The sequence below is a fragment of the Lemur catta genome, chromosome 6 (genome assembly GCF_020740605.2).
Source record: "Lemur catta isolate mLemCat1 chromosome 6, mLemCat1.pri, whole genome shotgun sequence".
NCBI classification, from domain to species: Eukaryota; Metazoa; Chordata; class Mammalia; order Primates; family Lemuridae; genus Lemur; species Lemur catta.
In genome coordinates this window covers 24,192,892-24,214,277 of record NC_059133.1, presented here as the reverse complement: position 1 = coordinate 24,214,277, position 21,386 = coordinate 24,192,892, and the positions used below count along the sequence as shown (strand labels likewise).

The following is a 21,386-nucleotide window of genomic DNA, read 5'->3' as shown; positions in this document are numbered from 1 at the left end:
GCCCGTCACAGGGAGTCTGCTCTTGCTCTTTCCTCCCCCTGGAATGCTTCTCTCTTAGACAGCTGTGTAGTTTACTCCCTCGGGTCTTCCCTTAATGCCCTCTTGGGAGGAGAGCTTTCCTTGAGCCTCCTATTTAAAACTGCTTCCCTCTCCCTCCAACTTGGGCCTCCCCCTCAACCCTTTCTCTGCTTTATTTTTCAATGTTGCACTTATCACCATTTAACGTACTGTATATTTTATCTACGATCTGGTTGTCTGCCTTGCCCTACTAGAGCTTACACTTGATGAGGGCAGGGATTGTTTCATTTTGTTCCCTGGGATGCCCAGCACGTAGTAGGTGCTCAATACACATTTGCTGAATCAATGTGTTGAATGAGGCTGAAAGCTGAATCTTTACAAGCTCAATCCACACCTGTGCTGCTCATGAACAGACTCTGGCCTGACATCTCCACACGCCCCACTACGGACTTGGTGGACAGGTGATGAACAGATAACTGGTCGGGGCGGGGGGGTGCGGTGGGAGGAAGCCAACCCACAGGGCTCAAAGGAGCTCATTCTTAAATTCAGAGCCATGCAAAGGTACCTTTCCCAGGTCACATGCTGTGCAGACAGGTGCCACCAATGCTACTCAACCTCCAGGTGTGGTCCTAGGTGAAGGGGGTTCCTCAAAGCCAGGACAGTTGAGGGCAGCAAAAAGCAACCTCCCTTCTTACCTTACCTTCTCTGTGCAAAGGGCTAATTGAAGAAGAAAAAAAAACACTCTGCTGGGGTGCTCAAGGAGGTCCCTGTTTCCCCTGTTGAAGCTTCACCTGTTTGCACAAGGGCTCTTTTCCTACACTGATCTTCTCACACCCTCAGCCTATGAAGCCTCACCAGAGCTACCAATTGAAAACCACACGGGTTCAATTCTCCAAGAGGCCTCAGACAGCAGAAGGTGGACTCTGAACTTGCCTACACAGTGACTGGCAGGAGTGAGATATTCTAAATATCTCGGCATCTGCTGGACGGTGAGGACACAACAAGACACAATAAGGTCGAACAGCAAAAACAGTCAAACGATGAGATGGAACATTTTCCAAGGAGGAGCCTGTGCCACAGAATGTAAAATGTCTGCCAAATCGTCCACTCATCCTCATGCGAAGTCCCTCATGCATTAGTCTGGTGGTGGTGGGGAAATGGGGATGACAAATAATAATTATGGGAAAGCCGTAAGTGCCTGACTTTTGTAAAATTCTAGGGCACTTAAAGGGCTCCTTTCAGATCTGAAATTCTATGGAGGGACTAAAATCACTGCAAGATTGTTTCCAAAAATCAAATAAAACCTCACTGAGAGAAGGTACTATAATTTCTTGAGTTTGCGTCATTCTGTTTTCTGTAGTTAGAAAAAAGGTGATGGATTTGGGTTACAAAGGCAGTGTTCCACTATAAAAACCTGCTGGTTGCCATGACAATTAACATCCCTGTTCCTCCTTTTTTCTGTAGCATCCTTCTATCTGAGTCAAATCAAAGAACCATGATTTAGTATTTCCTTTGCATGAGGATAGAAATATAAATATACATATATAAAATGCATATCAAAGGGCTAATCAGAGGTGAACCAAACCCTTGAAAACTGATACCATCTGCCCTCCTCTCCCAATAATGTCCTACAAACAAGACACCCCCCTGCAGGAGGGTGCAAGTAAGAAGGGAGCGTGGCCCAGGAAGGCTTGGTAGCTAACACTCACTACTCTGGTCTAGAGCCTCTCGGGGTGTACTCTGGGTCAGTTCTTTCTAGAGGGGCTCATGTGAAGCCAGGGCTCCCAGTCCCAGCCACACTGCACGGTCATTATCTGCCTGCAGGTCTGTCCTCCCCAGCCTGAGCTCCTGGAGGGTGCTGCCCACACCCAGCTGATCTCAGGAGCTCGCACAGTGCTGGGCACCTGGCGAAGGATGATGCAGGGAGCTCTGGGATAAAGCAGCTTCTCCTTACGTTTCCTACTGAGACCGCCAGACTGGGCCTGGCCTGCCTCACATCAGCCCTGAGAAGAAAGCCAGGGGAGAATTCCAGATCCGAGCTCTGGGGTGTGAGCCTGAGACACCTACAACTACTGCAGACTCCCATCTCTGTGCTCACGAGTCTTGACCATTGACCCCTCCCCAGACCTGGAGCAAAATAAAGAATGAACTAGAAAATTACAGTATTAATGTAACTCATCATCTCAAGACAAAGGCTGTTAACCCAAATTTATGATAAGACTCAAATGTGAGACCCTGCTATTGAACCATCATTATTGCTTTGTTTAAAGTTCTTTTAAAGAGTTACATATGCTCATTTAACTACATTTAATTACAAAAACATGCTTGTTTTAGAAAAGATGTGAAGATACAAAAAGCCAGAAGAGGAAAATAAATCACCCGTCACACTCTACCACCCAGAGGTAGCTGGTGCCTGCATCTGGGTTTCTGTGTCACCATCATTCAGAGGTTTGGGCAGTTCCGCCTACCGGTCAGGGGCAAAGTCTCTGGAACGCAGAGCAACTTGGGTTCAAGTGCTAGTCTTTTCACTCAGTGGCATGAGCCTGGACAAGTCATCTGACCCCTGTTTGAGCCTCAGTTCTTCACTGGCAACATGAGGATAACTGTACCTACTTCTTGGTGCTGGGTAAGAGCTGTTTTAACCCAGGAGAAGCCTCTGTCACAGTGCTGGCGTGGCACTCCCACTCACTGATGCCAGGTTTATTAATATTCTATCTGTATGTGCCCCTTTTTAAACAAAAATCGTTATTTTCTGAGTATTTTGTAAACTTTTCAATCAACATAAAAGCGTGACCTCTTGACATGTCAATAAATATATTTCTAAGACACACATGGTTTTAATTCTGAAACAAGAGCTTACACGAGACCGGTGGTTATCTTTTCTAAAGTGGTCATCTGCCACGCTTAGAATCATTCAGAAAAAGTTTCTAGGAACTTCCCCCCCACCCTGAAATATGCACATACATAAACATGCATAACATCCACAGAGCCTAGGTGTTAAGGGCTCACTTGTGTCCTCCTAAGAATTCACATGTTGAAGTCCTAAGCCCCGTACCTCAGAATGTAACTGTCTTTCAATACAGGGCCTTTAAAGAGGTAATTAAGTTAAAATGAGATGATTAGGGTCTGCCCTAATCCAACATGACTGGTTCCTTACAAGAAGATTTCGACACAGACGTGCAGAGGTAAGACGAAGCGAAGACACAGGAAAAATGGCCACCTATAAGCCCAGGAGGAAGGTCTGGAACAGATCCTGCCCTCACAGTCCTCAAAGAAACCAACCCTGCTGACTTGGACTTCCTTGATCTTGGACTTCCAGCCTCCAGAACTTTAAGAAAACAAATTTGTTGTTTAAGCCACCCAGTCAGTGGTACTTTATTAGAACAGCTCTAGCAAATTAACATAATAGGTTAAAACAGAACACTGGCCCTAATCTCATGTAATACGCATAATAACATTTAACATATAACCTTTTATATTCTGAAGTAACAAAACAACTTCAAAAAGTAGCGGGAGGCTGGGCACAGTGGCTCATACCTATAATCCTAGCACTTTGGGAGGCCAAGGCAGGAGGATAGCTCAAGCCCAGGAGTTCAAGATCAGCCTGAGCAACACAGTGAGACCCCAACTCTACAAAAAAATTTTAAATGAGCCAGGCATGGTGGCATGTACCTGTAGTCCCAGCTACTTGGGAGGGTGAGGCAGGGGGATTGCTTGAGGCCAGGAGTTCCAGACAAGCCTGAGCAATATAGCAAGACCTGTCTCTACAAAAAATTAAAAAATTAGTGGGGTATGGTGGTGTGCACCTGTAGTTGCAGCTACTCAGAAGGCTGGGGCAGGAGGATTGCCTGAACCCAGGAGTTTGAGGTTGCAGTGAGCTATGATGGTACCACTGCACTCTAGCCTGAGCAACAGAGTGAGACCCTGGTCTCAAGTTTAAAAAAAAAAAAAAAGAAAACATAAAGTAGTCTTTATATGCAAATTTAGTGTCTCTGTCTTTCAACAGTATATGTATTATTCTAATCTACCTATCTGTTATCATTACAATTATCCCAAACATGCAAGAAATTATTTTAAAAATGAGCGTTGAGAATGATCAGTATTTAATTATTTTTTGCAATGCTATCCTTTAGAAATGAAACATGTAATTTAAAGAAAGCCACAAGAATATAAGAATATTTCACTCATTTCCTATTTGCCTAAAGAAATAAAAGTTCTCCAAAAAGTGTCTGTTGGAATGGTGGGCTCATTTTGTAAAACTGTCTTTGAACAGTAATAAGGCTCAAGATCTCTCATTTTAAGTCTCACACAGGAGCCTACTTGGAGCCCGGAGTACTTGAAAAACTTTCTTTCCATTAGATCATTTTAAATAGCCAGAGTGGTAGTCAAATTTCTCAACAGTAGAATTAAATATGCTCCCACTCACCCAAACAATAGAGCATTTCTAGATGATAGAAACAGACAATGATTTTGCATAAATAAGTGTTCCCACTGCTCCCCCAGTAGGACATAAATGAGCCACCTGAATTAAAGAGGACTCTCACTTTAATTTTGGTGCACACCAGCCCAACAGACGCCAATTCAGAGAGCACCTCTAAATTGCCCAGCACATGAGGTAAACTTTGGCAGGCTTTATACAACAACTACTACTTGATAATTTGCTTAAGTCAGGAGGCTTATTACAAGCGTGGTGCCTTTCCCAAATCAAAGCACATGCAATAATATGCTCTTGAATCAGGTTATGAAATGTTAAGTGTTAGTTTCTGGGCACAGCCAACAGTTTTAACCTCCCTCTGTGTCAGAGGCAGAGATACAAGGCAGGTGGACTGCTCAATAATTAACACAAGTGCATATAATAACCCTTAAATATCTAGTGATATTTAGGAAGGCACAGGGGTAACATACAAATAAGAATAATTAAGCCAAATAAGGAAACAGCTCATTACCTACAATCTGAAATCCTGTTATATTCACTACCCTAATACAAGTGACAATTTAAATTTCCCAATACAGAGCCCTGCACAAAGATACTAAATATGTTTAGTATGTAAGAAGAATGCAGGCTTGAACGTGGTCTGGGGCAGTAGTCCTGGGCCCTGCAGAATACAAAGGCAGGCTCCCGTCCTTCCCTTGCCCTACCTGGGATGGTGTACCACAAATTATTTAAGGCAGCAACAGCGGTTCAGAAAGCCACAATACACATTCTTTACACTAACAGTTTTTGCAAACTGTGGAAGGGCAGGATTTTATAACATTAAATAGAATTTGTTGAGAGGTAATATTTAGTTCAAAAAAGAACCAGAAGCAAATTTTTAAAAAACACACAAAAACCTTTATCTTTTCCCCTTTATCTTTTGGTCTTTCCTTACTGTAAATGATACTGGAATTAAGCCTGTTTGAAAATTTCCAAATGCAGGAGCTAGAGATCTCAAAATGCTCATTTCAAATCCCTGGGGGTGGAGGGTGGGAGGATGAGAGGAAGAGGGCTATCAATCCAGAATAAATGCACCAGAATTACAACCTTCTGAGTTTAACAGATTTAAATCCCGCAGAAAAAGTAGACACTTATAAAAATAAAATTTGATACATATAGACAGCGGTCTATTTCTAAAGACAGATAACTACGTAAAAGCATAGTGCTGGGATAACTGTATAGACATCTGAAAGGGAATCAAATAATTCTAACCCATTCAAAGATTCAAATACACAAAAATAAAAATCACAAAACGTATTTGGAGAACCGTAGGTATTTTGGTTTATTAAGGAATCTCAACCTACAAAGGCCATTCCAAGAAACCTATAAGCTATAAAATTTGTAAACTTCTTCATGACAAAGTCTGGTTGGTATTTACTGTCTTATTGTATGCTAGCTCCAGGCTCAGCACAAAATATATAATTAACTGAGTGTGACAGGCAGAATTCTAAGATGACCCCCAAGATATCGTCCCTTCCAGCTTGTGGGAGCAAGACTCGTGAACATGATGGGATTTCACTCCTAGGACTACATTGCATGGCAAAGGTGAAGGAATTTTGCAGGCATAATTAAGGCCCCTAATCAGTTGACTTTAGTTAATCAAAAGGCAGAGTGTCTGGGTGGGCCTGACCTAATCAGGTGAGCTCTTTAAAAGTGGATTTAGAGGTAAGAGACAAAATGCAACAGCAGAAATGCTCTCCCACTGGCCTTGAAGAAACAAACTGTCATGTGGTGGAGAGGGCCGTGTGGCAGAAAAGTGTGGGCCAAGGATCTCAGTCCTACAGCTGCTAGGAACTTAATTCTGTAAATATCCAGTGAACTTGGAAAAGAATCCCCAGCCTCAGCTGAGACTGCAGTCCTGGCTGACACCTTGATTTCAGGATAAAAATCAGCAGAGGATGCAGGTAAGCTGCACCTGGACTCCAGGCCCGTGGAAATTAAGATAATTAAATGGGTGTTGGTTTTTTTAAGTTGCTAAGTTTGTGGTAATTCGTTACATAACAGCAGAAAATTAACATAGTCAGGAATGGCAAACTGGGAAAAATGTATGTGCAAACCAGTTTATTTAATAGGTAAAAAAACTTCCACAAATCTATTTAAAAGATCAACAACCCAAAAGATAAATGGCCAGAATATATAAACAGATAATTCAACAACACAGACAGATGTTTTTTAAGTCTGTGAAAACATGATCAACCTCTTGTACTGTAGTTACGTAAGATGTAACCATTAGGAGAAACTGGGTGAGGGGTACATGGGACATCTCTGTACTATTTTCTGCAACTTCCACTTAAAACTATGATAAGCCTCATTCATAACAGGAAAAACATTAATTAAAATGAGCTACCAGTTTTCACCTATCAGATTATAAGGATTAAAAAACTTGATAACACATTATATCAGAAGGGATGTGAGTTGAGGCATGTTCATATACTACTTAAGGGTTATATAAACTGTTACCCAGTTCTGTTCACTGCTGCACCCTTAGGTCCTAGTGTTGCACACAAAGTAGGTACAGTGTTCAGTATTCAATTTGGCAATATCATAATTGAATATGCACATGCCCTTTGGCCGAGCAATTCCACTTTTAGGAATTTAGCCTATCAACATTCTTCACATGCTCAGAAAGAAGTATGTCCAAGTCACTTAAGTGTCTAATTAAAGATTGGAAGCAATATATATGCCCTTTAATAAGGAAATGGTTAAATAAATGATGCAATAACCATGCACTAGAACCCTGTGCAGTAATTAAAACATGGCAAATTAATCTGAACTGATATAGATCAAGAATAGAACATGCTTTCCAGCTTCTCAAATCTCATAGTGTAATTTCACAACATACCCACATTCACTCATCTGGTCAGTATTTAGAAAGCCCCAATTACGTACCAGCCTCCATGCCTAGGAAACTCCATGCCTAGGTAAAAAGTGCACAACCATCCCCCTGAGAAAGCACAGGGCAGGTGCCCACAGGCACAAAGAGGAGGCGTGGGAATCCACAAAGAAAGGACATCAGAGCTCCAGGGCCAAGAGGAGGTGAAAGACGAAGGATCCAGGAAAGATTTGGGTATCAGGCTAAGAGGCTGAGATTCTATCCTCTTGAAGGATTTAAAGCAAGATATTGACAAGACATTATACAAAGTACACATTTAATGTAAAAATAAAAGAGTGATCTAGCTGGAGAAGTTCATAATCTAGGGACCATCTCTGACTTCATTAGGTGTCTTAAGGTACCTTAACTTGAGCACCTGCAATAAGGTGAGTCACCCAGGACATAACCCTTCACCCAATGCCTGAAGGTGTGCTCATATAAAAACACAGGGACAGGCCGAGACTGGGGGCTCATTCCTATAATTCTTGGACTGATATGGGAGGATCACTTGAGGATCGCTCTAGGAGTCTGAGACCCGCCTGAGCAAGAGCGAGACCCTGTCTCTACAAAAAACAGAAAAATTAGCCAGGCATGGTGGTGTGTACCTGTAGTCCCAGCTACTCGGGAGGCTGTGGCAGGAGGATCGCTTGAGCCCAGGAGTTTGACATTGCAGTGGGCTATGATGATGCCACTGCACTTAAGCTGGGGCAACAGAGCGAGACTCTGTCTCAAAAATATAATAATAATATACTTTGCCAGCAAAGGAGGAGGAAAAAATATATTTAAAAAAAGGGGAAAAAAGAAATAAAAAAGGTTAAAAAATTAAAAAATAATAAAAAAATAAAAATAAAAACATGAGGACAGTATGAAGTCCTCTTGGGCCACGCCATCTTATGGCGTGGATTCAAAGGATATACTTGAGACATTTTCCTCATCTGGAGGACATTTTTTAAGCCCCACTCTCAAGCATCTGCACATGCTCCACTCGACCATAATGTCCCTTCACCAGCTCTACACCCAACATTTAGCAATGGAACTGACACAGCAACCCTGAACTGCATTTCTTCCATCTGCCTTTCAGTCTCCTGTGCCTTTTAGTGGGGTTTTCAAGCACTGTGCCTGATGCCAATATACAACCTAAACAGCTCTTACTGAATGGGCCTCATATTGTCAGATAAATTAAAATCTATGCCAACTAGTGATTCAGTCTTAAATAGAGGCCACCTGTTCCAATTAGGGAGATTAAAATAGTACCCTGCTGACTATCTGAAGCCGCGTGCAGGCCTTCTGGATGATCACAACTTCTTGACAAAGAAAAGGGACTTCTGGCCCCAACACAGTTGCACACGCTGGAGTAAATATATTTAGGTGCTGAAGCACAGCTTTCACTAAAGGCACTCTTTATTTTTGGACAAATGCTTATATCCAAATTTCTGTGAAAGCCTGCAGCTCAAGGCACCATTTAATTTCCTTACATTACAACAAGCCTACATACTCATCTTAATTAGGTTCAACTGTACTTCAGAGAAACACAGAGCTTAAATTTCTTCTCCACCCACTATCTGTCCTTGCTTGAAATTCCCAAAGAATCCACATCTTCTGGATATTCTACTCTTCAGCCTAAGGTCCTCCCTGGCTTCAGTTTCTCTCACTGCATCAGAAGACAAAAGAGGAAACAATGTGAAGACACAGCCAGGAGTGGGCACGACTCATTTCCAACCTCCCTCAGTATCGCCACTAGGACAAGGCTGCCTCCAGCTTACGAGAGTGGGTGCTCGTCCATCCCAAACTACCACCATTTATATTGAATTAAGGCAATTGATTTATACCTCATGTGGTACACAAAGGATTCAAGGTAGATTACAGAAAATACACATATGTGAACACACACCCACACATGCATGTATACATACTTTAAAATCAGACCAGAAAAAATGCAAATAAGGAAGCCAAAATCAGAAGGTTAAAAAAATAGAAAAATAGTCCATCAAATCTCACTCAGTTCAACTGAAATTTGGATCTGAGCTTCCTGTTGGCCAACATAAAAAGGGAAATACTGAAAAACTCAAATTTTCAGAACCTAAGAGAGGAAAAAAGTGTTTCTAAGCATCTCCTAGGCTAGGCTGTGGGTCTAAAAATAGGAATTTCATGAAGGAATGAGGGGAGATGAAACAGTCAGATCAGTGTTTTCCTAAATGATTCTGAATTATTTTAGGTAATATAAGACAAAAGCATTAAATAACACAGAATTGCAGTGAGTCAGTTATTCCCTTTTCAATCCTCATTCAAATCTAGTTGATTCAGTCCAAGAGAAAGTCTGTTTGGTGCTAAAAGCTCTTAACAATGCTTCAACACTTGCTAATCTACTTCTTCAATCTGGCACTGTAGGCCTCAAACTCAGACAATATGTAGCAAGAATAGTAATACTGACACCTTAAAAATAAATTTAAGTTTTAAGGAGTGAGTTTATTTTCAAATATTAAATAATAGTACAACTGATATGAGGCTATGCGAGGCTATGTGTAGGAGATGTGGGAACAAAAGAAGTTTGGGAAACTCCATGGTAGACCATGGATGACTCAACGTCAGAACAACAAATGTTGTAATGGGCTCCCTGACACCACTTCCTACGGTTGCTCAGCCGACAGGCAGAAGAGCTGACATTCAAGTCTGACTCCTAAGTCCACACTCTTAACCAATCTCTCTATTCCTCAAATCCAGAAATAAGCTAAGAGAGTGATATTGGAGATAAGGAGGAAGAGGCAGCTGAGCAACATTTAAGAAGTAAACCACTGGATGCAGTGAGTTGGGGGGGAGGACAAGATGGAGGGAGCACCCCAGGCATCTGGTCTGGGGCCTGGCTGTACGAGAAAAGCATTAACCAGGAATGCAGGGAGAAGGCTGTTCGAAGTATGAGTTAAGTCTGACATACATACTTCGAAGTGCCTATGGAACATCTAGGTGGATGTGTCTTATATTATGCAATAAAAGCCACGCCTTACTCCTATGTTGGGCTCTCACGTCAATGTATAGGGCAGAAGTCACATAGACTTTCCCTTGGGGGGCACTTCACTGGGGACTGGTACTGGACATGCCATCTCTCAATACGCCATTGGACTCTATCCTGTCTTCCCCCTAGTGCTGGAGCAGATGATTGTTCCTTTAGCCAAGAACCAGGCTTGTCTTTAGGGGTTGTGCTGCATGAAAATTATACATACTGAAAGCGGCTTGATGAGAGACTCACAGAACAGAGAGCGTCAGAGGCAACAGCAGATTCACGCTGAATTCTAAGTTAAAAGCATACATGGTACACTCCATGGCTAATGCACTTGGCATACTTTTCCCCACAATATCCTACCCTAATGGGTGGAAGGTCAAAACGACGATGAAATCTTCCTTTCGCAAAATTTTATACTGAAAAAAAATGAAGACACTAAAAGGGAACCCAGAAAAGATAATTTTTTAAAAGTGGCAACAATCCAGTGCAGCTCAGTAGTTTGACATAAGAATTGTCACCTTTCTCTATCACAGGGCCCCAAAAAATCTGGAAATAAGCTCAGAAGGATAATGGTCTAACACTAAATAATTCAAACTCATTTTCTTCACCTAGAAAATTCACAAAAACTTAAACCTGTTCATCAGTTCTCTACTGAAAATAATTTTAAATTCTCATTCTAGCTCGCTTGAGATATTTATCAAAAATTTAGCAACTAATTTGGTATTTAAAAATATTTAAAGCAATTCCCTTTTAAGACAAAAGATGGTATAACGGGTAGTTCTAATCAGTCTGTATTAGTTACCTAATTTTACTGGTTAAAGTATGGCTAGTGTCACTTTTCTGCTTCTGCAAATGGAATACTCTGGAGTTAATGTCTAAATTACCTTCCAGTTCCAATATGGTAAAACCTGGAGTCTAACCTTCCAATCCTCTGCCTTAAGTATGAGAAGCATGTGCCTTTAATCCAATCAAGCCAGGGGCCTGCAGGCAGTTCTGGTACAGCCACCAGGTTACCGTTTTCCTACCTGCTTGAAACTGTCCCTTGTAATGTTTTTGGTTGGCCCAGGCTCCTCAAATGCCCTCAGATCTGCAGCAGATACAAGTTTACAGTCAGCCATTTAATACGTGGCTTCCTGAGGGGACCTACACCAAATGGGATTTCAGGAAGCACTCCTGGAAAAGATCTGGTCTCTGGAGAAAATGCAAAGTGTTGGCAATCACACCCACAGTCTCCACTCAGCCGCAGCTCCCGCAGCAGCCAGATAGCTGCACCGCTGTGATGTGTTTTTATTGTCATTCCTCTCCCATCTAAACATTAATGAGCACTTAGCAGGCGCTGGCAATGCACAGTGCTTTACACATACTACATCATTGGATTCTTACAGCAACCCTCTAAGAAAAGTATTACGATGCCCTTTGTAAAAAGGTAACTTTGGTAGCATGCCCCAGGGTACACCATGGAGAGTCGACCGAGGCAGATGACTCTAGAACCAACACCCTTAACCACTCATCTTCCAGAGACCAAATATCAGGCTAAAAGATGGTTCTTTAATCATGAGCTTCTTTAATAGCCTCTAAGATCTCCCCAAACTACTGGCAAAATTGTTTTATCCTAAGCATTATAAAAAGTTCATAAACTATCATTCTGTATCATTCATTCAAACATTTACTGGGAATCTACAGCTATGTGCAAAAGACTGGCAAAGCATGCACCATAAGCATCTAGAGCATACAACTTGGTGGAGGGTACCCTGCAAAAGCCAAACACATCCATCCCCCAGCACCCAACTGGTTTACTAAGACTGGACTGCTCTCCAGTATTCACCACAGACGCAGACAGGGAAGCGGTTAAGAACCCAGCTCTGGAGTTAAGACAGATAATGGGTTCAAACCTTTGCTCCACTATCACTTCCTAATAGCCTAAAGACCTTGACAAATTACTCATATGTCTGGGCCTCGGTGTCCTCATCTGTAAAATGGAACTGTAAGTAGAATATTGTGAGGATTAAAGGAGATAGTGTATTTGAAATGCTTAAGATTGCCTGGTGTAGAGTAGGCAATCAGTACACATTGACTATTATTGTTACTGCATTCTTCTCATTTATGTTTTTTCTGCCTCCTTACAGAGGAATACGCAATAAATGTACCATGTTTTCCTTTAAGTAGCACCCCTGCCAAGTTGATGGAAGTGGTTGGATTATGCACAAATCATATATCCTGATGTTCCCTTTCTAAGGAATGAAAAGTCCTCATTCTGATTCACAGTACAGTGATTCATGGTTCTCTTCCTTTTCTCTCACCAACCCCCCCCCCTCCACTGAAAACATAAAAACACAATTAAGAAACGGCTGAAAGCTGCAGACTTTCCTTAAGTCAAGATGTGGGCAATTTCCACCTGGGACTAGGCTGATTTCTGACCTTAGCAGCAGCCCTGAACATTCAGGCCGAGGGTCTGAAGCGGAACACATCCTGTGATCCAATTTGGTAGCAGCTGTCTTGGTGCCTTCTATAGTGGAAGTGACAGGCGGGTGTGCTGGTGGTGGCTGGCAATTCATTCTCCTCTAAAGGGAGAACCGGTGAGCCTGCAGCAAAGCACAGCTCAAAAAACACACACTACATCAATTTGCTCATTCTAAATGTAAGAAAAATCTGCCCTGAGACACTCACCATTATTCACAGTCTCTTTAATGAGCTCTTTAGAACAAAATAAATCACTGGTTCAAACAGTATTCACAAACTACTCAGTCTACCACTTCGCTGGGTCAGTGTCACCTGTGACAGAAGTCTGTTCCACTCGCCCGATTTCCTGCCCAGGGAGGGGGCATGCGATCATCAACTTATTACCTTACTGCCCAACCAGTTCCACTGTGAGAAGGGCTGCAGTAGCCTCTTCTCCCTGCCTGCCTTCAGTCATTACTCATCACGTAATTGTGGTTCTATTTCCAAGCCACAGAACACTTAAAGATATACTACAGGTGGCATTCATGATGAACTAAAGTTTTACTTTAGATGTTAGAGATTTTTGTACTTATCATCATCGTTTCCTCCTGTACAAGAGAAGGGTATTATCTGGGACCACAAGTATATAAATGAGATATACCAACCAAATATTAAGCATAAATGAGATCTACCCACGAGATATTAAGCTTCCAGAGAGACCAGACTGTTTCAGAGATCACTGTATTCTGATGCTGAGACTAGCAACCACACATAGAAGGTGCTCAATAAGGATTTGCTGAATAAATGAAGCTTCTCACCCTCAAAGTGCCAGTATCTGTAGTTTATAAACACATGCAAACAATCAATGTGATGAGAAACAAATGATGGAAGAAGGTACAAAATGCTAGAAAAGTATTTCATAAAATTAGTAGTCTTTCCATTTTCAAGCTTAGGAACTCTTATACAGTACAGGTTGTGCATCCCTTATCCCAAATGCTTGGAACCAGAAGTGCTTCAGACTTCAAATTTTTTTCCGATTTTGTAATATCTGTATTACACTTACTGGATGAGCATTCAAATAAAAAAATCTGAAATGCTCCAGTGAGCATTCCTTTGAGTGTCATATTGGCACTCAAAAGGTTTTGGATTTTGGAGCATTTCGGATATCAGATTTTTGGATTTGGGATGCTCTACATGTAATAAAAATGGTTACCATCTATTGAGTTCTTACTGTGCACCTGACATTGAGTTAAACATTTTATACACATTACTGCATTTATTCCTCGAAACACCCCTGTTATGTAGAAGTGGAAACTAAAGCTAGGAATGATTATAGGATCCAAGACTGCATCAGCACAACATCTGTATTCTGGGGACTGGGCTAATGAAAGTGGTTCTGTAAGGAAAATAATCTGGGCCTTGCACGTGGCATGAAATAGAAATTGGTGAAGGTTATACGTGGCTAAACTAAGGCAAGAGATGATTGGGGGATAAGGAAGCAAGGAACCAATTTCAGAGAAATGTCAAAGACAGACCCAATGGTATTCTTGATAGGTTAGAGAGAGGGGGAGGGCAGGCACTCGAGATGACTAGCAGTTCTGATTACAGGTGGCACCAACAAAATAAGAAAAAAAATTACTCACATATGGATAAAAATAGCTAACGTTTGAGTACACACACCATTTTTTTTTTTTTTTTTTTGAGACAGAGTGTCGCTTTGTTGCCCGGGCTAGAGTGAGTGCCGTGGCATCAGCCTAGCTCACAGCAACCTCAAACTCCTGGGCTCAAGCGATCCTACTGCCTCAGCCTCCCGAGTAGCTGGGACTACAGGCATGCACCACCATGCCCAGCTAATTTTTGCTATATATATGTTTTAGTTGGCCAGATAATCTCTTTCTATTTTTTTAGTAGAGACGGGGTCTCGCTCTTGCTCAGGCTGGTCTCGAACTCCTGACCTTGAGCGATCCACCTGCCTCGGCCTCCCAGAGTGCTAGGATTACAGGCGTGAGACACCGCGCCCGGCCCTTTTTTTTTTTTTTTTACAAACACTCCCACAAGAGTGGATTATTATCATCTCTTTTATAGATGGGGAACTGGAGGATCAGAAAGGCTACTGAGGAACTTGTCCCAGTGGTCACCAGGTTAAGAAGTGTGAAGAGCCGGAATCGCAACCATGGAGGTCTGATCCCAGAGCCCCAGCTGTTGACCACTCTACCCAAGCGGCTGAAGGGGGCATTTTAGAACATTTAAAATGAAAACCAACTAAAAAAAACCCTAATTCACACATAATTAATAAAAACCAGTTACTGTATAGAAAGCAGACTGCCTGTATTCTTAAAAAGATGATAGGCTTTAACTATCTAGGGCATGAAAAAAAAAGTAGGATTCTAATTATGTATGCTCTTTCTTTTAAAGTAGAGAGATATGTGCATCAAGTTAACAAGAACCATTTCTGAGTTTTAGAAAGATTAAGTTTCAAAATGTGAATGATCCTGACTTGTCAGCTTACAGACAGTAACAGAATTCATTAGTTACTTTACATTTTCACTGAGGGGATAAGAAAGGAATCTAGGTTAGTCCACCTGGCTATAAAAATAGACTTCTACAATATTAAAATAGTACATTATCTCATTATTATTCCAGTCTCAAAGGCTTAAGTCCAGCAAGAGAGATGTGTATTTTCCCTTTTATTTCAACACGATTTTTTTTTTTCTTTTTGGAGACAGGGTCTCAAACGCTGTCACCCAGGCTGTAATGTAGTGGCGTGATTTATCACAGCTCACTGTAGCCTTGAACTCCTGGGCTCAAATGGTCCTCCTGCCTCAGCCTCCCATCAGGGTATCAATCTTGAACTCAAAAAATGACCATTCAGTAAGCAAGAACCTGATCTCACAGATTCTTGGCTCGCTCCCGGGAGGAAACTGCATATCCCTGAAAGGTTAATCAATTCTTTCTATGCACCCCCAATTCTCATTAGTGTTTTCAGTGGGGCTAATTTACCAAATGAGTCCACAAAAGGGTTCTTTTTAAACCCTGCATGAGTTTATTCCCAAGGAGATCCGACATCAAGAAATAACCACTCAATGCTTTCCTTTTCCATCACATACTTTCCAGGTGTAAGGAAAACATGTCTTTACAGTTATACCTACGTGAGTTCCACAAAACAGAAGCCAGAATCACGTAATGGGATGAATACTTTCAGCACAGGAAAACTGTTCTTTCCCTTCATTACAGCAGACTTATTGCAGCCTTAAGCACATACTTGAAATTACATCAGCCCCACTTGAGAGAAGTTCTTATATGTTTACAAAAATTTCACTAACTCTCCCTATTCCTCATTGTCTCGACAATAAAAACCCCAAAAGCAGACAATCAAGAAGTTTAAACTCAGATCTCAAGAAGTCAAGCATCACTGCTGTAGAATTTGTGATCTTGGTTTACTAAAGTTCCAGCCCTTCTCCATCTGATTCTTCTTCTCTTCATTAGATCTTATATTTGCCCGATATACCAATTAGAATACTCAGTACCTATAATGTTTAACTCAGTTTTAATACGTGGTCTATTTAAAAACCGAGTACCTCCATGCTAACCAAACAATGTAGCAGGTATAAGAAGACAGACAAAATGATAGGTCAGTAGAATGTTAAAGAAACTCCCTTCATGCAAAGTTGGCACTTTAACAGAAAAGACAGGTGTGGAAATGGAACCATGGCAGACAAGACAGACAAGCTAAGTGTGCTGTTAAGTTACACATTTGCTTTATCACCTTCCGTCTAAGCAGATGAGGCATCAACTTTATCACCACCATTTTACAGGTCATGAAGAGTGAGTTTTAGAAAGTTGCATGAGTTTTCCCATATCACTTAGATGAGTTCACAATGAGCCATCCATCCCTCAAAGATTACTAATCTTGTTGTTTACACAAACATCATCCCAGTTGTGACAAGAGAAACTGAGCTTCCACGTTTTTTTCAGATCTGCAACGTTAACTTTAGAGACTCCCCCCAATTATAAATGCATGAGAAAACGGTCTCCTTTTCTTCATTGTTAGCTCTGCTAACTAGCAATCATCCTTCAAGAAACTCCTACCTGTGGGCAACCAAAGATCCTTAGTTTACCTCCAAGTGGAGTTTCTGGTTATTTTCATAACAAATTGTCATGAAACTTTTTTAAAAAGTGCAAAAATAGAGAGAATTTGAGGGGACAGGAGAGAGTGACATGAGTGCAGAAGGTATTATTCCACCAAATCTATTCAACCTGTAAAAATTTAAACCATTCTACTAAACTGATTAACAGAAGCTAAAGGGAAAACAGGCAAATATGCCAGGGACGTCACTTCTGGGGTAATCAATTACTACTCTGAATTACGAGTGAACACTCAAATCCTGCACGAAGGGCCGCGAAAGGTCCCCACCACTGCTGCCACTACTTCTGTCCGGTGGGTCTCTCGAACTCGGAGGTGGCAGGCCAGGATCTGAGCCCGGCTCTACCTCCGTGAACTTTATACAGAGAGGCTGACACCCAAATCCCCAGTTCTCGAACAAGTGAGGAGTTGGCAGAGCAAAGAACAACTCCAGGTACCTCCTGCCAGAACAGATGCCGGGGTGGAGGAGGTGCTGTTCTAAATGGCACTTCAATCAGCCAAGGGGAGAGCAAATTACAGAGCCTCGCATCCAGCCTGGAAGATCCAGCAGCCCGAGAGGGCAAAGGTATTCCCCGGGGAGGCGGAGAGACCAGCGCTCCGGCTGCGGCCTCCGTCTGTATTTTGAAGCACCACAGGGCTCGATTCTGCAGCATGCTCAGAATGAGCTATTTTCGCCCACAGCCAAAATCAGCAACAGCAAATTACATTGCAAACAATGGCGAGGGCGCCTGCTCCGCGCGGCTCCAAACTCCGGAGAGGCAGCGCCAAGACGGACTTCTCACTTGGGCAGCGGTCCGCCGCCTCCCCGCGCTCCGGCCGCGCACCGCGCGCGGGCTCCGGCCACCAGCCGCGAGGGCCGGGTGGCGCGGCGGCAGCCCAGACTAAGGGGCGGGGGGAGGGTGGTCGTCACCCCGGGCACGAGACCCCTCGAGCCCTCGAGGGCTGGGTGCCGCGGGGGGCGGGATTCCCTCGCCTCCAGGCGCCGCGCGGCAGGCGCTCGCCGGCGGGGAAGGCAGCGGGGCGCTGGCCGTCTGGGAACCCGGGCGTCCCGGCAGCGCGCGGGGACCGCGGAGCGCGGAGGGCAGGCGGGCCCGCGGGCTCCGACGCCCCCTTCCCAGCCCCTCCAGCTGGCAGAGGCGGGGAGGTACGGACTCCCGGCAGCGGGGGAGCCAGGGAGCGGAACGCGGGGGGCGAGAGTTAGTTAACGCCGAGCCAAAGCCGCGCCCTAGCCGCGGGGCTCCGTGCCCCCGCCGCCACCCGGCCCGAGGGTCTCACCCGGCTCTTGCAGCGGTGGTGCCGGCCGGGGTCCGAGTAGGTCCGGTCCACGGTGAGCGCCGTGTCGCTGCCCGGCATCTTGGCGCTCCGGCTGGGAACTTTCCCGTCTTCCGGGGCCGCCGCGCCTGGAGCTGCCCGCCGAGCTCGGGCTCACCCCGGGAGCCGCGGCCGAGGGGGCGGCGCGGGCCGCTGCAGCTGTTGCCGACACCCGCGAGGCCGCCCTGCGCCGCCGCCGCCGCCGCCGCCGCGGGGTGGGGGGGCGGGGCGGGGAGGCGGGAGGCTCCGCCCCCTTCCCCTCTCCCCGCCCTCCTGCGCGCCCGCGGGCCGCCGAGACCCCTCTCCCCGGGGTGGGGTCCAGGTCTCTGCCTCCCTCCCGCCTCCCTCGCAGGCTGAACCTTGGCCCCACTCCCTCCCACACAGCCCCTCTCTCCTCAACAGATGAGCGACATCTACACTATTTGTTGACTTACTTGTATGTTTATGATAAAAAATGGCTTTTATAGCAAGATGTTGACACTTGCCTTAAATGCTTCCTTTTATCTTACTCTTCATTCAACAGGCACTTTATGGGGCAGCTACCATGTACCAGATCCTGGGCTAGAAACCGGAGATTTAAAAAAAAAAGGGGGGGGGGGTACTTTTTTCTTATGATTCCACTGAGCGTACAGCATATTTAAACTAAGATCCTACTGTGTTGTGTATTTCAGTTTTGCGTGTCTGGCTCACCTTTATGTTGTAAACTACTTGAACGTCAATATATCTTTTCATCTTAGCATTCTTTATTCCCAACGAACCGTCCCTGTCCACTAAGAATTTGGAGTCTAGAAGAAGAAGGGCTGATTAGTGAACAATTACGTATCAGTCACCCAAACCAAAATTGTGAACACCTGGGCTGGCTATGTAGCGTGTACTAGTAGGAGACTGGGTTGAAATACTTAAAGTGCAGCTGTTCTAGACGGGAGCCAGAGCACAATGTGGCCAGCCTGGAGGGAGAGGATTTCCTCCTCCCTTTCAAAGGCTTGAGGGGGAAGGGTAGAGCAGGCTGAAGGAAAATACTGAGCATAAAAACAGAGATACATCTGGCAAACTTCAAGTCATCAGTTTAGGAGGTGTCTTCAGGAACAGAAGGACGTGATGGGGAAAGTCAGCAGCGACTATGCAGGGTTCTATTTTCAAGGGTAAGAAGTTCAGCCTTTTTCTGTGGGTATTGGGCAGCTTTTGGAAATGCCTGAACAAGGAAATGACATCAGAGTGAATATTTGAGGAGAAAGTGTATTTGATAGCAGTGTGAAGCACAGATTAAAGATGGGTAAAAGACGCTGGTTAGAACGCCATTGCAGGCCAGGCGCAGTGGCTTACAACTATAATCCTAGCACTTTGGGAAGCCAAGGTGGGAGGATCACTTGAGGCCAGGAGTTTGAGGCCAGTCTGGGCAACATGGCAAGACTCCATCTCTACAAAAAACTTAAACGTTAGCCAGGCATGGTGGTACATGCATGTAGTCCTAGCTACTCTACGGGCTGAGTCAGAAGAATCCCCTGAGCCCAGGAGTTTGAGGTTGTAGTGAGCTGACTGCACCACTGCACTCTAGCCAGGGCAACAGAGCAAGACCCAGTCGGGGCGGGGCGGGGCGGGGGGTGGGGGGGAGAAGGCCATTGCAAAAATTGAGAACAGCCTAAATATCCCTCAAAAGGAGATTAAATAAATAAATGATGGTATCACCCAGCAGAACATGAGGTAATTGTAATAGAAGGAGGCAGCCCTCTACATATGGAAATATGTCTAACATATAGGGTTAAGTGAAAAAAAGCAATATACAGAATTATATGGCATTCCACCATTTATGTAAAAATGGAATATATTAAAATATGTATGTGCTTATATATGCATAGCATATTTCGGGGGGATAAACAAGATACAAGGGAAATAGATAAGAAACTGATGCCTGGAGAGGGGAAACTAGGTAGTAAGAAGGCAGAGATGGAAGAGAGATCAATTTTTCATTGTGTGTGCTTTTGAAACTTGAATGTTTGTATTGTGGGCAGATATTAACTATTCAAAGAGTAAAATAAAAAATATTTTTAAACAAAGAAGGTAAACTTATTAAAACTAACTTAAAAAGAAATTAGAAATCCCATATAGTCCTAAAGCCATTCAAGAAGTTAGATCAAGTTTTAAAATACTCGCCTTCCCCCCCACTCCCACCCCACACACAGCTATACCAGGCCCAGGGAGTTTTTTCAGGTAAGTTTTTCCAAAGCAGCCAAGAAAGATAACAAATGTTGGGGGGTGGCAGGGGGATGGGGGTGGTAAAGAAGGGAGATTTTAGCTAGAGTGGCCAGAGAAGGCCTCCATGATAAAATGACATTTGAGCAGAGACTTGGGAAGTGGGGGAGCCAGCAGTGTAGATACCCGGAAATTTCAGACAGACGAACAGCAGGTTAGGAGCCCTGAAGGGAACATTTGAGGAGTGTTCAAGGAAGAGCAAAGAGGCCAGTTTTCAATGGAAAGAGATAAGGTCTGAGACATTTCAGAGGCCCAGATCATATAAGGCTTTTTAGGCCATTTTAAGAACTTTAATTCTGAGGAATATGGGAAGTTTTGGAAATTTTTGAGCAAAGGAGTGGCATAATCTGCCTTTTCACTTGGGGGAAAAAAAATAGATCCCAACCTCACAGCATAAGCAAAAATCAATACCAGATAGATGAAAGAACTGGAGGAGAAAAAACCCAACTTAAAATTGTCAGAAAAGAACCAGAGAATATCATTATTATCTCCAGTTATAAAAAGCAGGTCACAAAAAGCATAAACCATAAAGGTTTGACATCATTAAGATTTTTAAACTTCTGCTCATGAAGAAAATAATAAAATGAAAAGATAAGCCACAGACTGAACTCAAGCTAAAAAAATCAATATGCATGAATTTCAAAAACAAAACTGAGAAACAAAAAAAGCAAGCCTTAGAAAAATACTTGCAGTAAGATTCATGTAAAGTTTAAAAACACAAAGAAACAACTCATTTTTTTAGGAAAACAAAGACATACAGCAAAACTATTAAGAAGAGCAAGAGCATAAAAAACACAAATTTCTGGAAAGTATCTCTGGTGGGGAGATGAAGAAGGATTCAGTAGGAGAGGAGCACAAGTTATAAATATGTCATGCTCTT

At 43.4% G+C, this 21,386-nt stretch overlaps 1 protein-coding gene across 3 annotated transcripts in view; it reads right to left on the bottom strand.

Moving 5' to 3' along the window:
* TMCC3 (transmembrane and coiled-coil domain family 3) overlaps positions 1 to 21,386 on the bottom strand; it is a 173,659-nt gene that overhangs the window by 48,770 nt on the left and 103,503 nt on the right. Inside the window, exon 1 of one of the 3 annotated variants that reach the window (XM_045553223.1) lies at positions 18,221 to 18,430. The exons of 1 other annotated variant lie outside the window; for it this stretch is intronic. In XM_045553223.1, coding sequence (XP_045409179.1) covers positions 18,221 to 18,298 — 78 coding nt within the window. In that variant the 5' untranslated portion in view covers positions 18,299 to 18,430. Of the gene's footprint in view, positions 1 to 18,220; positions 18,431 to 21,386 lie in introns of those variants that run through there. One more of the 3 variants, XM_045553227.1, reaches the window with a different exon arrangement.